An 18,129-nucleotide genomic window follows, 5' to 3' on the forward strand; every position below is an offset into this window, starting at 1 on the left:
TATTTGCCTCTTAAATATCAGCCAGGAACTGTCCAATTTGTAAATCAGGAAAGAAAAACACAGTACAGCTTAGCTGATTATGTTTATAATGTTTTATCTCGTCCAGTATGGGTTTTTAAAAAAACACAAAGAAAATTTAAAAAATTAACCATAATTGCACAGTCAACTAGTGTAATGTGTGAACCAAGATTCATACAGAGGGTAAATGGTATTGCATAAGACAAACTTGTATTGACAGACAGATGGAAAGTCAAACAGACATGTAACCTACATTCTGATCTCAGCATCACCTCCTACCCTGACTGTTGGAGTTGCAATAACACATGTCATCCATTTGATTACTTACAAAAGTATCAGCATCTGTTGCTGGAATGGCAATCACATCAATGCCATGTGTCTCGAGCGTTCCTTGACTGTAAGTTGATGATGGAATAATAGGACGATGGAGATTACGATTCACTTCGATGACGATGAGAGCTGTTGCACTTCTGGGTGGGGAACCACCATCGTTAGCAACAACACGGCCCTGAAGTCATATACAAACATAAAATGAAGATCCTAAACAATGTATTGTTTATAAGATTTAAATGTTGAATTGTTTAAAAGGTGAATATTCTGAAAAGTTAATTGTTCATCATGATATTGACTTCATTTAACAGTAAATAGGAATTATGTCTCCAACAAACAAGCAAAGGAAATGATGAAATTTTACCTGATAAGACGGCACATTGACAAGGTTCAGCGCACTTATTGTGGTTATTTCTCCGGTTGTTGAGTTGAGACGGAAAAGTGAACCAAAGTTATCATCCCCAATCAATGAGTAAGTCACACGGCCAAATTCTGGTGGCTAAAACACGAAGTAGTATATTTGTATAGCACAGAAAATTAAATGAGTTTTCCCATCAATTTTTCTGAACTCTTATAGATGAATCTGGTCGCCATCAACAGGTACATACAGAAGCTATGGTAAATTATTAAATTCAATTGTTTTTTTGCTTTTTGTTACAATTTCTTAGGATATTCGTTTAAAATGTCTCAAATACAGTGTTTTTTTCCAATCATTTCTATTATCAAGTGAAAGAAAAATCAAGACTTACATTGGTATCTCCATCTGTTGCCAAAACTCTAACTATACTTGTTCCTATAGTAGCATTTTCATTCACAGATCTCAAGTAATTGCCAGCAAACAGAGGAGAATTGAGATTTCTCAGGATACTTATTGAGCCAGTGGCAAAATTGGTGCCAAAATTTGACGGGGAACCATCATCCCGGATACTGAAGGTGATCTGCAACAGACGGAAAAACTTAAGACTTTTTGCAAGACACTAAAAAACCTCCTGCTTTATCATTTTATATTAGTGTTTGAATTATTATTAAGGATGAAAATAATGTGTGTAAACTCTCATATTTGTACAGGAAAATCACTTCTATTTATTTCAAATTAAACATGTTTGACATTTCAAAGTGAATTTCTACTAGAACTGCAACATTCCGGCCAGGTCGCTTCCCCTGTTTTCAACATTTCTTTTCACAACCAGAACTTTACACATACCTGATAGTTGTTGCTGACTGACTCAGTCAGTGGTTTCTTCACTGTAACAAGACCAGTGTATTGGTCAACCTGGAAGAAGTCATTTCCGTCTGATGTCGCAGAAGAAATTGTGTAAGTCAAGGCATGCTGGAATGAAAACAATAGACACAGTTGTTTATAAATGGTACGACATGCTGATGTTTTATCCTGGTAATTGTTGTCAGAAAGTGCATTTATCCTTCGTGGATATCAAAAAAGAAAAAGTCAAAGCAAAATAGGGTTTGATTGAAAATAATCTTTACTACTTAAGAGAAAACTGGGGCACCAAATACTATACTTACTCCATCAGCATCAGAAGCCTCTAGCTGAATTAGGCTGATTCCAACAGCATACTCCTCACTGATCTCTCGAATATAACTGGACCTGGTAAAGCTAGGACCATTCGGGTTGCGGTTGATTGAAATGGTGATATTTGTGCTGGCTGTATCAGCAGGGTAGAGGCTATCATAGGCAATCAGGCCAAGCTGTCAAATATATCATCATTTTTCTTTTATGTTTTTTTGTTTAAAACTTGTGTAGTAAATTGACAAATTACAATAAATTCAGCTTTTCATCTACAAAATGAAATGTATTGATTTTTTTTATACTATGTATATCCAAAAAAAAACTTACCGTATACAAGGCATTCCTGTGAGCTTATAGAGACTATACAGGAATTATCTGTGGGCTAAGTAGAGACTACAAAGGGCTTATCAGTGGCTACATACTATAAAGGGCTTACCTGTAGACTAAAAGAGACTATTAAATGGCTTACTTGATGGCAAATAAAGACTATGGAAGGCTTACCTGTGAGTCGATTAAGACTATAGAGGGCTTTCTCATGGGCTAATAGAGACAATACATGGCCTATTTATTAATGGTCTTTAAGGGAATTCAATAGAGTGTTTATTAATATTATTTCATACTTTATAACATATTGCTTACTGTATATGATGAGGAAGTATCCTGCTCAATACTGGAAAATAGACTTATAGATCCAGATGTGGGTCCAATTTCGAAAAACTGTGGTCCAGAGTAGTAACCAGTGATGGCATATGTCATGGTACCCTGAAATGAATAAACAGAACTCATGTTTTGGTTTGTAAACATAAACACAGGCATTCTAGATAGGTCATACTTACACAGATACCTAGTAGGTCACATACTGCACATATACAGATACCTAGTAGGTAACATACTACACATATACAGATACCTAGTAGGTAACATACTACACATATATAGATACCTAATAGGTCACATCATACTACACGTATACAGATACCTAGTAGGTCACATCATACTACACATATACAGATACCCAGTAGGTCACATACTGCACATATACAGATACCCAGTAGGTAACATACTACACATATACAGATACCTAGTAGGCAACTTACTTCACATATACAGATACCCAGTAGGTAACATACTACACATATACAGGTACCTAGTAAGTAACATACTAAACATATACAGATACCTAGTAGGTCACATCATACTTAACATGTACAGGTACCTCGTAGGTCACATCATACTTCACATATACAGGTACCTCGGAGGTAACATTCTACACATATACAGGTATTCTAATATGGTCACAAGCTACACATATGCAGGTATCCAATCAAATCATGTGATGCACCTATAGAGATATCTTGTCTGATCATGTGATACACTTATAGAAATATCCCTTTCCAGTCATGAGATACAACTATACATATGGTTCTATTCATAAAGATATGTGAATGTTCATTGAATTTGCTGTCAGTTTTACCTTCAGGTCATTGTCGTTGGCCTGTACAGTGTAGAATGAGTTGCCTAGACTTTGGTCGAAGTTGATGCCTGTACTGAAGGGCGGGCTAACAAAAGCAGGTGATAAGTTGTTCCTTGATACTGTGATTTGTACATTAGCATCGTCGGTCTTCTCAGGGTTAGATTGATCACTCACACGAACTACGAACTACAATAGGAAACATCAAGTCAATAAAATACCTACTACAACAACATACATATCTAACATATATCAATTTTTTTTCCATTCCAAATATTCTCATAAATTCAATGATAGAGTCAATGATATTAACTTCAAATTTGTAAATTTTCATTTTTAAATCTTTACCAGTGTATTTTCATTGTAAAGAGGAATACTGTGTTATTTCTCTGTGGTATTATTGGCTCAAACTCAGCATTTCTTTTCTAACCTTTGTTTTAAAAAATTAAGTAAAAATTGCAATGCTTTCTTCAAATTTTTGAAGACATTCTGTATTGTTTTTTCATCATTTTGGGGAACATTACTTTTCAAACAAAGGAAGCAATGTTTAAGACAGAAACAAGAAATCACTCAGACAGATTCTGATTTAACATCATATATAATGGACCATGTAACCATTAACTTTCTTCATCACCAGCATCAGCTTTCTATGTTTATTTAGGTAAATGCCATATCTACAAGGCACTTGATAAATGGACAGGTATTCCAATGTTTAAAATAAAAAAAACCAATCAAATATAAGACTTTGATAACAAAAGTGAAAGAGAAAGCATCAATGTATAATTGCATTAGGTTACTAACATTAAACTCGGCCAAGTTGTTTGAAGAGAGCAAATTTTTAAGTCTGATGGTTCCAGTTGCTGGTCCAAGGTAAAATAGATCTGATATCACAGATGTCGGGTTAACCATACTGTAACTCAGTACATCCTGCAACAAATGAAAAGGATATATCAGTGCACTATCAATATTTACATACCACTTTAACAGCTCATTATACCACTATACCACCTCATTATACCACTATACCACCTCATTATACCACTTTAACAGCTCATTATACCACTATACCACCTCATTATACCACTATACCACCTCATTATACCACTTTAACAGCTCATTATACCACTTTACTACCTCATTATACCACTATACCACTTCATTATACCACTATACCACCTCATTATACCACTTTACTACCTCATTATACCACCCACTATACCACCTCATTATACCACTATACCACCTCATTATACCACTTTACTACCTCATTATACCACTATACCACCTCATTATACCACTATACCACCTCATTATACCACTTTAACAGCTCATTATACCACTTTACTACCTCATTATACCACTATACCACTTCATTATACCACTATACCACCTCATTATACCACTTTACTACCTCATTATACCACCCACTATACCACCTCATTATACCACTATACCACCTCATTATACCACTTTACTACCTCATTATACCACTATACCACTTCATTATAGCACTATACTACCTCATTATACCACTATACTACCTCATTATACCACCCACTATACCACCTCATTATACCACTATACCACCTCATTATACCACTATACCACTTCATTACACCAATATACCACCTCATTATACCACTATAGTACCTCATTATACCACTATACCACCTCATTATACCACTATACCACCTCATTATACCACTATACTACCTCATTATACCACCTCATTATACCACTTTACTACCTCATTATACCACTATACCACCTCATTATACCACTATACCACCTCATTATACCACTATACTACCTCATTATACCACTATACTACCTCATTATACCACTATACCACCTCATTATACCACTATACTACCTCATTATACCAGTATACCACCTCATTATACCACTATACTACCTCATTATACCATCCACTATACCACCTCATTATACCACTATACCACCTCATTATACCACTATATCACCTCATTATAGCACTATACCACCTCATTATAGCACTATACCACCTCATTATACCACTATACTACCTCAGTATACCACTATACTACCTCATTATACCACTATACTACCTCATTATACCACTATACCACCTCATTATACCACTATACCACCTCATTATACCACTATACTACCTCATTATACCACTATACTACCTCATTATACCACTATACCACCTCATTATACCACTATACCACCTCATTATACCACTATACCACCTCATTATACCACTATACTACCTCAGTATACCACTATACTACCTCATTATACCACTATACCACCTCATTATACCACTATACTACCTCATTATACCAGTATACCACCTCATTATACCACTATACTACCTCATTATACCATCCACTATACCACCTCATTATACCACTATACCACCTCATTATACCACCTCATTATACCACTATACCACCTCATTATACCACTATACCACCTCATTATACCACTATACTACCTCAGTATACCACTATACTACCTCATTATACCACTATAGTACCTCATTATACCACTATACCACCTCATTATACCACTATACCACCTCATTATACCACTATACTACCTCATTATACCACTATACTACCTCATTATACCACTATACCACCTCATTATATCACTATACCACCTCATTATACCACTATGCTACCTCATTATACCACTATACTACCTCAGTATACCACTTTATTGTCTCACTATACTTCTTTATCTTACCACTTTATTGCCTCATCATACCACTATACCGCCTCAGTATTCCACTATACCACCTCATTATACCACTATATCACCTCATTATACCACTATACCACCTCATTATACCACTATACTACCTCAGTATACCACTATACTACCTCATTATACCACTACCTCATTATACCACTATACCACCTCATTATACCACTATACCACCTCATTATACCACTATACTACCTCATTATACCACTATACTTCCTCATTATACCACTATACCACCTCATTATATCACTATACCACCTCATTATACCACTATGCTACCTCATTATACCACTATACTACCTCAGTATACCACTATACTACCTCATTATACCACTATACCACCTCATTATACCACTATACTACCTCATTATACCAGTATACCACCTCATTATACCACTATACTACCTCATTATACCATCCGCTATACCACCTCATTATACCACTATACCACCTCATTATACCACTATACCACCTCATTATACCACTATACCACCTCATTATACCACTATACTACCTCAGTATACCACTATACTACCTCATTATACCACTATAGTACCTCATTATACCACTATACCACCTCATTATACCACTATACCACCTCATTATACCACTATACTACCTCATTATACCACTATACTACCTCATTATACCACTATACCACCTCATTATATCACTATACCACCTCATTATACCACTATGCTACCTCATTATACCACTATACTACCTCAGTATACCACTTTATTGTCTCACTATACTTCTTTATCTTACCACTTTATTGCCTCATCATACCACTATACCGCCTCAGTATTCCACTATTATGCCTTATATTACCACTATATTGTCTCACTATACCACTATACTGCCTTATCGTATCATTATAATACCTTAAGGAAAGCTCCCATCATTTTTTTCCCTTCATCTCAATTACAAGTGTATAGAAAATTTACCTGAGAGTCCTGATCTGTTGCGTAAAGCTGGACAACAACAGATCCCAGTTGGATCTGATCACTCACAGCAGCAGTGTACAAGGACTGGTTGAATATTGGAGGGTTTTCATTCCGAGTAATGACAATGATCACATCTGCTGTGGCTGTTTGTTGGCCATTGGGGAAAACTTTAGTAGCCATAACTTTCACCTGTTTAGAATAATTTAGACATTATAGATAATCATCACCTTGACGTTTAAATTTTCTTGACTGTCAAAAGGAAGTAAGCATTCCTATCAAATATCAACACTTCGCTAAAACCATGAGTGTCAGAAGTTAGCTCGTTTGTAACATACCAACACCTTGCTAACCATGAGTGTCAGAAGTTAGCGTTCCTGTCAAACATCAGCTCTGCTAAGCATGACTGTCAAAAGCTAGTTTGTTTGTCAAATCCCAAAACCTTGTAAGCCATCTGGTTCATGATGTTGAAGTATGTAGAAAGAATACCTCACATTATATTTCATACACCAATATTTCAACAATGGTTTAATTAGTAATAACATCTAAAAATATCATTGAAACAGTTTGATTAAAACTGCAGAAATTTTGCAGTAACATGATATCAATAAATCATTTCGACAATATCGCACATACGGTAAACTGCTGCCGTTTAATGACGTCGTTAGTCAACAGTTGTTTCAAGGTTATTACTCCTGAGGTAGAATCAATTTCAAAGAAGTCAGGAGCATCGCTTTGTCCAGTAATGGAGTATACAATACCAGGCTGTAAAATAAAACAAAAAAATTGTGTAAGATTATGATGTAAAAAACATTACATTTAAATTTATACATGGTGAGTAAGTTGTCTAGAAAACAACTAAACAAATTATTGAATCATGACCTACCCCTGGATTGGCTAAGACTCCCACTACAAATGCTTGGAGAGCTGTATTCTCTGAAATAGTCCTGGTATAAGAAGGTAGGCTGAACTGTAGTGTAGGATCTGTTTCTACATAGACAAAGCCTGTTGCAGATGTACTTAGGGGTGGATTGCCATTGTCATTGGCTGTAATGGTCAACTGCAAAATGAAAAAAAGTATGACACAATAATGACAGAATAAAAACAATCAAATACGTCTCCTAAGGCAATTCCTTTTTTACTTTTCATTGCTAGGAGACAAACGTATGCTTTAACAATGAGTAAGACTGGGTAGATAATGTGCAATAAAAATAAGTGTTGATTGCTCAGGTTATTTTAACCAAGCCACTACTTATAAAGTTTGCATGTCATGAGAAAGAATCAACTTTTTAGAAACAGTAGTCAAGTTGTTTAACAATCACGTGATTTTTAGTGACAGTAATCTCAACAGAATACACTGCGCTCTCTGATGCTCACCCTAAATGGACTAACACCAGTTCCAACAATACTCTGCAGTAAGCTGACTTCACCAGAGGATGGATTCACATAGAAGTATTGAGTGGCTGTGCTGTCCCCTGTTAGTTCATATTCAATCCTGTTGTTCGCAGTCTGCAGTAAATATAATTATAATACACTATAGAAATCTACAACTGGATTCACTTTCATCAACCTCCTAATGGAACAACACTGTCAACCAATTATATATTTTTCCAACAGCAAAAATGTAGACTTAACAATTAATTTTTTTTATTTTATTAACTCTCTAAGAAATATCTATTTTTCATTTACCTCTGAAAAAATTTGATACAAATAAAGAACAATGCAAAATAACATAGTATAATTGATTTAATAACAGTTCGCAGCCTTGCTGTTGCCCTATACAGACACAAGTTATAAAACTAGTTGGCATTTTGAAACCTTTCAATAACTTTTGATGTGAAAAAGTTTGATCCAAAACATTGTAAATGAAACCAAATATAAGAGAGAGAAAAAAAAAGGAAAAAAATCAGCATTTAACTGCTGTAACAGCAGTCTTAGACTTCCATGATTGTGTATATCAAATAAGAGGGGTGTAAAACAGTTATCTTAGGACTCAGAAGCCTTACAAAGACTTATCCCAGGGATTGAATGCCAACCCTATCACAGATGTAACAGCATTACCTTACGGTTACTTGTACCTAGGGAGTAAACAAGATTTAACATTTTAATTCAAAATCAAATGTTTTGAGTTTAACCTGTGTGTATGTATTACTATCAGTATTCATTACCTTATAAGGATGAATGTAGGAAATAGTAAAGGCTGCTTACCGGTGGGTCATTATCTGTAGCAGAGACCGTGAAAATGTTTACTCCTGTTCCAGTTGTCTCCAAAATTGTGACATTGTATAAGGCCTGGTCAAATGTTGGTCTTAAAAGGTTTCTCACTATATTAACAGTGACCACAGCAGTGGAAGTAAGTGGGGGACTGCCTCCATCTTCTGCATACAGCCTTAACTGTAAAATAGAATTATCACAATTATTATAGAACAATCAGGTCAACATCCAAGAATTTGCATCAACAATAAAATTCTAGCTTTGAAATAATGAAATCACAGTAAATACATAAAATTGTTACCGTGTAGGTTTCCTCAGAGTCAGCCTGTAGATCAGCAGCTGATTTCACTTTGATGGAATTGAGATCAAGATAGAAGAGTGAGGTTGCAATACCATCACCTATCATGCTCACACTGAATGTATTAAATGGAGCCTGCATAAAAAAACACACAAATCTATTAATTATGAAGGCAGCACTGTTCAGACCACAATTACCGTGAAGATCACATATGCCATTATGTATGAGTATTGTGCCTGAAGTAACTGCTGCTTTTGTAGTTACCCTCCTGTATCTAAAAAACAATAATATTTTCTACATTTTGTAAAGATTTTCATGGAACATTTAAAAAATATAAATTATACACACTGTTTTAACAGAGGGGATTTTGATTGAATTGCCATAACTAAGCGTAGATTTAGAAACAAGCTGACCAGATGGTATGAATGAAATTACCCGTGTGTCGGAGTCTGTTACAACAATGTTGTCAAGGTTTTGGTTATCAACAACATTGCGGTTAACATTCACAATAGCATTCGGATTTCCAAAGGTTGGTGCATTTAAGTTACGGTGCACTGTCACAAATACTGTGGCATTGTTTGCTGCTGGTCTTGATGGCACTCCACGGTCAGATGCTGCCACAATGACCTGGAATAAAAGCAAACCAAGGTATTTATTGTCAATCCAGAAACTGATTTCTATTCATATTTTCTGATATAATTGTAAACATTCTTTTTTGAGACAATTTAGTACAGCGAAACTTGTTATCTCGAAATTCAAGGGACCATGGAAAATATTATCTGTATTTTGACTCAAATGAAGTGTTTAAATAAAGCTGACAATATCAGTTTCCTCAACAAAGTAGGGCTACGATAACATGCAAACAGTGTAGTTTAATCTGATATTTGAAATGGCAGTAAATAAATAAATGAATTTATCCTCCTTTCTCCTTTCATTGTTTATTCATCCAAATAACAAAACATGTAATAACAACTCCAATCAAATACAATTGTACCCACGTCGTTCCGTCCCGCACACGCGTACAATAACCTTGCTGACCAAGCACATATACATCGTATATATTTTAAGGAATGACATAAAACGAAATTTAAATTTGCTTTTGATATGCTACAAGAACCAATGTATAAAGCCACAGATCATATCAATATGACTTTATGATGAACATATGAAAAATGTGGCACATAAAGTTTTTACCTGTTACAGAAACATTGCACAAGCACTAGACTTAACAAATCATGGACAGATATAGACTCTTATCAATAAAAATACTTTCAGCACTTCATTGGCCAAACACTAAAATTTAGGAATTGTGGGGATCAGCTTTGTGAAAAAGTTTGTACTGGTTTGACAGTTTCATTTTTATTTTTAATGAAGATGGTGACACTAATTAAGAAGTCAACCTTAAATTGGATAATTAAACTGGTAATTAATCTTCAGTGACCAAGTGTTGTGTGTACGATGGACCGATATGCCATAATTAGACATGTGTTACGCACAAGTGACTTTCTACTCTGTGTATGTATTGACCAATTTCGTCAGAAGACTTGCCGATGTTTTGACAGAAATTAATTTTTGGACAGCAAATGACTTTTCCTTTGCTTTTTAACTGAAGGGACTGAAAAATCACTACAACTCAACCGAAATTTTGACTCAATGAAATTAGAATCATTCAAACTAAAAATACAAAGACATAGAAAGGAATAATCGGGACTTGAAAATTATCTCCACTCAAACGGAATTTCGAGTCGAGTTTAAACTGTATGTTGTAAAACTGTATTCTGTACTTACAGTATATAACCCATCTTTATCTGGGTCATCTCGAAGATCTTTTTTCACAAAAATAGTTCCGGAGTTCTCATCCACCATGAAATATTCTGATCCCTTGGCATTGCCTACCACTGAATACATTATGTTGTTATTGGGAGGCTGAAACACAAATCATCAGTGATGTTACATCGTTATATTGATATGCAGTAAGTCCAAGTATTCAATACAAGGCATCCGACTCGGAGGAGGGGATTTTAAGCTAGGTGTCATCCACATAGAGAAGGGAGTACAAGTGTTCAACACATGACATCTGACTAGGAGAAGACAGGTTAGCTTTTTACAGGTCAAAGAAATTGTATTTGTTAAACTACTGAAACATCAACACAAGCATGAGGGCTTATCGGGTAAGGGTTTATTGTCAGATATGGTACCTAATATACTAACTAAAGATAGAGGTTCCTCATGGTATTTTCAACCATGGGTATTCAACTTCCAGCTAGATGTTTAACAAGAAGAAGAGCTTTCTTAAACTGATTCAATGTTGTTCAGATGCTAATTTCTTTCTTTTTTAAATTTGGATTATTCTTTCAGTATAAGAAGTTTGTTCTGGAAAGTGAGCATTGTTCAGAAAATTAGTGTGTACAAACTGAAACTCATATCTAAGATCACTATACATACCACAGTATCTGCATCAATAGCCGTCACCTTCTGTATACTTCTGGCAAGAGGTTCCGTCTCCAAAATATCAGCATTATAACTAGCGACTGCGAAGGATGGTGAATTCAGGTTACGAGTAATATTTACGTATAGGATGTTAGTGTCTGTCTTGGAAGGAGAGCCGCCATCACTTGCCACTAAACGAATCTGTGGGATATTAATCAATGGAAGAGTTGTTATTTTTCATAATTCATAGCAACATTCATAACTGATCCTTTTGGAGTAAAGTCACAAAGTCAACAATATCCAGTATAAGATACATGTAGATCTCTTCATTTGAGAAATATCCATTAAAACAAAATAGTCATGTTTCTTTCTACACTGGCTGATAGACATCATGGTTCTATTACTTATTCAAATTTGCAAAGAATATGTCATTTTCATAGAAAATTCATTAAGATATCAATTGTGGCTAAATTCCTCTTTAGTCAAAATGTGACACAATCTGATTATCTCCCTTGAGGAGCTGTGCCTCTCTCTGTGTAACAAATCCAGAGTTATTTCTTTTCCAACCCTACATACTTCAGTTATTTCCAAAAGGCTGTTCTTACTCACCTTTAGATATTCTTCTGGGAAAGTGGACAGGTCACCTGTCAGAATGACCTGACCTCCTGTTGAATCAACAATAAACAGGTTTTCGGCCCTGTCATCTCCGATGATGCTGTAAGTTATCGTGTTGAATGGGGGCTGGAAAATGTTAACACTTCAAATCAAAAGCAAATTTATCAAACATTTGTTTGTCTTTACAAAATATATTATATTACTTTGAAGTGATATTCTGTATATAGATATTCATTAAGTGTTTAAAAGTTCTTATTGATAGGGTATCAAATACATGTCACTGAAAAAAAGATAAACAGGTAGAGGGGGTGAGTTAAGGTTTTACATGTAGTACCTATACAAAAGATGGATTAATCAACAAACTAACAATAAATATTGGCTTACAATGGTATCAGCATCTGTGGCAATAGCTGTAAAGATGGTGTCAGGTATGTTGTTATCAGCATCCAAGCGGAGAGAGTTAGGTAAGTTGGTGAAAACAGGTGAATGATCATTCCTGACAATGGTAATATTAAGTGGAATGTTGATGGACCTCAACGGAGGTTCTGCCATGTCTTCGGCATAAACGAAGAACTGTAACATTGGATAAACATGTTATGAACAACATCTCACAACTTGATTCCTGAACCTTATATACCCTGCAATAAACCAAGAAAGCAACACATAACTGTAATTTTAATTGTTCACGTTTTTGTGGTTTAGCAAAACCTTGAAGCAACAAGATATTTCTTACAAAGACCATGAGATGGAGTATTGCTTTCTGTGGTGCTATAGTTTAAAGATACTTATTTTTCCTGGTTTTATTCAATCTTTTAAAATAGTAAACAAGATGCACATAGGGCCTGTATTGCTCACCTGGCTTGCTTGGCTGAAATTGCTTCATCAAAACTAAAGGAAAAGGAATTCTAAATATCCAAGCACACATAACATATCTATATTCCCATTTGGCCCCAACCCTCTGTCCCTTATACGGGGACAGCCAAACCATTCATGCTTCAAACCAAACTCACATTACCAGCAAAACAAGAGTACCGCAAAGTGAAACAAATTACGCCTGTGAATATCCAAAACAGCAAAGGGGCATAACTCTTATTCAAATCGTCTAATCAAAACCCCGTTCAGGAAAACACAATTTCATATCATGGTGATTAAGCCTAAATATCGGCTGAAAAATGTTGGAGGAGATCTCCGGACAAGATTTCTATAGTGAAATAAACAAAGAGGCATAACTCTTATTGAAATTGTCTAATCAAAACCCAGTTCAGGAAAACACAATTTCATATCATGGTGATTCAGCCTACCAAGTTTCATAAAGATCGACTGAAAAATGTTGGAGGAGATCTCCAGACAAATAAAAGTTTACGAGGGATGCCGGAAGGACGAACGAACAGCGCCATACCATACTACGTCCATCTTTCGACGGGCGTATAAAAAAGGATTTTAAAGAATTTTGCTCTATTTTTCCTATACTGGATCCTGTCCCCCTAGGGGGTTGAGACCCACTGATTATAATAGAACCCTAGTAAAAAGTGAAAAAAAAGAACAAATGATCAATACTAAAAAATAAGAACAAATGATCAATACTAAAAAATAAGAACCCCTCTATACACTTCTTACCAGAAAGGTGACCTGTGTCTCGCCGAGGAGGGACCGTCTCACTGTAACTAATCCGGTCTCTGGGTTGAGAAGAAAGCGCGAGGGTGAGGTAGTAAAGTAGTACCTCAAAGTGTTGTAGGGAGCCTGAAGTACAAAATAAAGTGGTTAGTTTCTGTTTTTTGACATATAGTGCAAACATCTTTGAAATTTATATATCAGTAAAATGAAGTTCACAGAAATGTCAAATCTTTTCCAATTTTAAATGTTACATTGTTAAAAGTGATCTCAACAGATGCAATCTTTCATTTTCTACCTACAGTGTTAAACTGTTTTTACGCTGAAGTTGGATACTCACAGCAAAGTCTGAGTCGAAAGCTTGGATATTGATGACTGAACTATCGACAGCCAGATTCTCCGGGATGACTTGGGCATAGGCTATTGTATTAAAGGTAGGTTGATGAAAGTTACGCTTAATTGTCACAGTGAAAACTTTCACATCCTCCTTCCTGGGGTTGCCACCATCCCGTACTCGCACACGGAGCTGGTAACATAGAAGCATATGTTGATTTTGTTTTTTTTAGTTTATTAGTACTGACAATGTTTATCTAAACATTACATATGACACTTCATTCAACAAAAGTAACTGCACTGTCATCCTGATGATAATTACCAAGCAACCAAAAGACATTGGATGTTAACACAAATGACATATTGATTTACAGCTAAGTCAGACATCATCTTAGCTTTGACTAATCAGAAGTCTCAATTATGCAACCATAGTAAAAGAGCTGGAAATAATCAATGTATCAAAATAGATACAGTGATGAGTTACACCATTTGACCAAGTTTCATGAAAATTGATCTAATGACTGAAGCGCTATGGGCCATACAGACAAAAATCTGTGTATAGTGACATGGCTACCATGGCAACCAATATTTTTGCTGAAAAATAAAAATTGAAAATGCATGTACCTACATGTATTGTCTTTAACATTCCTGTTTCATTGATACTGATTTAAAAGTTTAGGACAATTTTTTAGACAGACAATCTGATTCCAATATACCTCACTAACTTTGTTGCAGGGCTGGGAAGAACAGAAATTTATATCAATATTTATACATACTTTTTACTGTATAGACCAAAATATTAAGAATGATCATGTGTGTAAATCTTGATTACGACAAGAGATCCCAGAGGGATCTTGGCTCCCACCATTGTTTGATCTTTATATGCTCTTTGAAAGTTGGATCTTTTCCCTTCTTTTCTGTTCTCTGTTTTTGCTCTAAATGGTAAGACATTTGAACATTTCTTTGCAGAAATAAATGATAATCTTTACCTGCCAAATCAGAAACTGGCCACCTGGAAGCCATTTTGTTTCTTCTGATCAGTCTCAAAAGCAAACAAGCACAAGCAGAGACCCAAGGAAACATACATGGAATTTGAGAGATATCCATTCAGTACTTAAGAAAAAGGGATAACATTCTTAACTAGGCGAAATCCAAGATGGTGGCCTGCCAGCTATTTTGTTGTTCTGATCAGCCCGAAACTCAAACAGGCAAACCTAAGGACTTAGAGGAACCTATACATGAAATTTGAGAAAGATCTATACAGTAGTTCTCAAGAAATAGTGATAACAAACTTCATTGAAAAATCCAAGATGGCTGACTGTTGGCAATTTTGTTTTTCTGATTCATCCCAAAATCAAATTGGCACAAGGGACTATGGGAAACCTACATATGAAATTTAAGAAAGATCCATCAAGTACTTCTCAAGAAATAGTGATAACAAACTTTCAAAGTCAAAAACCAAGATGGCTATCTGTCGGCCATTTTGTTTTTCTGATTAGTCCCAAAATTAGATGGGCAAAACTCAGGACCAAAGGAAACCTACATATGAAATTTGAGAAAGATCTATACAGTAGTTCTAAAGAAATAGCGATAACAAACTTCATTGAAAAAATTCAAGATGTCTGACTGTAAGCAATTTTGTTTTTTTGATCAGTCCCAAACTCAAATGGGCACAACTAGGGACCAAGGGGAATCTACATATGAAATTTGAGAAAGATCCATTACCTACTTCTCAAGAAATAGTAATAACAAAAATTGTTTACGAAAGGATGGGCGGATGCCTGAACGGACGGATGACCGACCAGGGATGAAGAGCGATTTGTACAGCCCACCATCTTATGATGGTTGGCAAATAAAACCTACAAAATTCTCATGCAGCAGATATTTAATGAGGTTTGCATGTAATTATGATAATTTTTAAGTGGTTAACGATTTAATAACTAGAACATTCAAAAATACTAAAAAGCTCTGCAGATGTATACTAAGAAACTTAAGGGTTTTTTATGTATATTTAACTCAAATATTTAAAGTATTCTGCATTCGTTTTCTCCTTTCTTTTTTTTTTAAATATTCAATCAAATATTTAAACAAGTGAATAGAAAAACAAACCTGGTATTCCGTGGTGGGCAATAACTGCAGTGAGTTTTTCAATGTGACAACACCAGAAGATGCATCTATATCAAAAAACACTGGAGCATTATCATCACCTAGCAGGTCAAATGTCAAAGTGTTGAATGGTGCCTGGAAGTAAAATAAAACAAAATAACATGCCAGACTCACACCACTGCCTAATAAAACACTAGATTATGCACTCATGAAAACTCACACAAGTGCTGAAAATTCATTGATTCAAACTAGTGCTTAAACTCTATTGGGTCACACATTCAGAGTGCTGACCCCAATTTGTGCTTAAAATCTATTGGTTCACACATTAATAGAGTATTGACTCAAACTAGGTTGACATTATCACAGAGTTCTGATTCCCTATAGCAAGATATACTTATTGACAATTAAGTAAACAAAACATATAGAAGCCTGCCTGACAACAAAAATTATGCATGTAAGATAAAACATAAAAAAGGAAAACACAAGGTGTTGTAAGCTACAAGACATTGACTTGTGTCAGCATTACATTAGAATGTGGGATAAGCTGATAACACGGAGTCAAAATATTCTAAGAAATCAGTAATTTAAGTGGGGGCATTAATTTTGTTCACTTTGTAAGTATTCTAAATCCACAAATTTGTAGGTCCATGAACTGTTAAAATTAGCACAAGTACATTTATACATGAAATCAAGTATCTCAGAAGCAGGTTATTTTTTTTTTTAACCATGAAAATTAAGCCCCAATAAATATAAAGTTTTACAGTAACCTCACAAGCACTTCCATCTGTGCAAGAAAGCTATCTTCCTCTATATCAAAGTAAGAGCCTTCCGGTAGAAAAAGGTATACTTATATGTCAAAACTTTTTGTCTTATTCAACTTTTTCACACAGGAATAGGTAAAATTGATATATAAAGATTTACAATATGACTCTTCATGTCAGTTAAGTTTAATATCTTCATGCCAAAATTATCATTAACCTTGATAATATCATAGTAAGATCTCCACAAAAAAAAACAAAAATTATTTACCACTGTATCTTGGTCTGTTGCCTCCACGTCAAACACCTGCCCATTGGTGGACAGGTTCTGGAAGATTTCATGTGTGAACTGGGTGTTGGTGATGACAGGTGGGTTAAGATTCCTATTGACATTAACCACAACAGTGGCTGGGACACTTGCAGGCAGAGAAGTTGGGGTACCCAAGTCATTGGCAGTCACTTTAAACTGAAAATACAAAGAAAAGTTTGTCATCACAAAAAGTTAATGTCCTTTGAACTAGGCAAGCTAAAAAAAATCCAAAAGAAACGTGAAATGAAAAAAATAAGAAGAAATGGAAAAAATCAATTATTTTAATTAACAGTTTTAATATTTTTTACAGATATTGTTTATTCTAATTACAAACACTTACAGCTGTAAAAATAATACATTTTCGAGGGGTTGAATTTTCTATGTTTTTTTGGAAACATTATTGTTT

General features: G+C 35.1%; 1 protein-coding gene across 1 annotated transcript in view; it reads right to left on the bottom strand.

The window, feature by feature from the left end:
- LOC132560117 (protocadherin Fat 4-like) overlaps window positions 1–17,879 on the bottom strand; it is a gene marked incomplete at its 5' end in the record, with an annotated part of 96,468 nt that extends 78,589 nt beyond the window's left edge. Inside the window, 23 exons of the mRNA XM_060224762.1 lie at window positions 347–526; window positions 713–847; window positions 1,098–1,286; window positions 1,553–1,678; window positions 1,873–2,055; window positions 2,516–2,638; window positions 3,351–3,536; window positions 4,149–4,274; window positions 7,052–7,240; window positions 7,685–7,813; window positions 7,935–8,108; window positions 8,426–8,557; window positions 9,257–9,442; window positions 9,564–9,695; window positions 9,996–10,187; window positions 11,349–11,486; window positions 12,006–12,191; window positions 12,600–12,731; window positions 12,990–13,178; window positions 14,223–14,345; window positions 14,557–14,742; window positions 16,659–16,790; window positions 17,685–17,879. Of these exons, the coding sequence (XP_060080745.1) occupies window positions 347–526; window positions 713–847; window positions 1,098–1,286; window positions 1,553–1,678; window positions 1,873–2,055; window positions 2,516–2,638; window positions 3,351–3,536; window positions 4,149–4,274; window positions 7,052–7,240; window positions 7,685–7,813; window positions 7,935–8,108; window positions 8,426–8,557; window positions 9,257–9,442; window positions 9,564–9,695; window positions 9,996–10,187; window positions 11,349–11,486; window positions 12,006–12,191; window positions 12,600–12,731; window positions 12,990–13,178; window positions 14,223–14,345; window positions 14,557–14,742; window positions 16,659–16,790; window positions 17,685–17,879 (3,663 nt within the window). The remainder of the gene's footprint in view (window positions 1–346; window positions 527–712; window positions 848–1,097; window positions 1,287–1,552; window positions 1,679–1,872; window positions 2,056–2,515; window positions 2,639–3,350; window positions 3,537–4,148; window positions 4,275–7,051; window positions 7,241–7,684; window positions 7,814–7,934; window positions 8,109–8,425; window positions 8,558–9,256; window positions 9,443–9,563; window positions 9,696–9,995; window positions 10,188–11,348; window positions 11,487–12,005; window positions 12,192–12,599; window positions 12,732–12,989; window positions 13,179–14,222; window positions 14,346–14,556; window positions 14,743–16,658; window positions 16,791–17,684) is intronic.
- Between the last annotated feature and the right edge of the window lie 250 nt (window positions 17,880–18,129).

The sequence above is a fragment of the Ylistrum balloti genome, unplaced genomic scaffold, assembly GCF_031769215.1.
Source record: "Ylistrum balloti isolate Yb309-2 unplaced genomic scaffold, AGI_CSIRO_Ybal_v1 Utg371016, whole genome shotgun sequence".
In the NCBI taxonomy this organism is placed as follows: domain Eukaryota; kingdom Metazoa; phylum Mollusca; class Bivalvia; order Pectinida; family Pectinidae; genus Ylistrum; species Ylistrum balloti.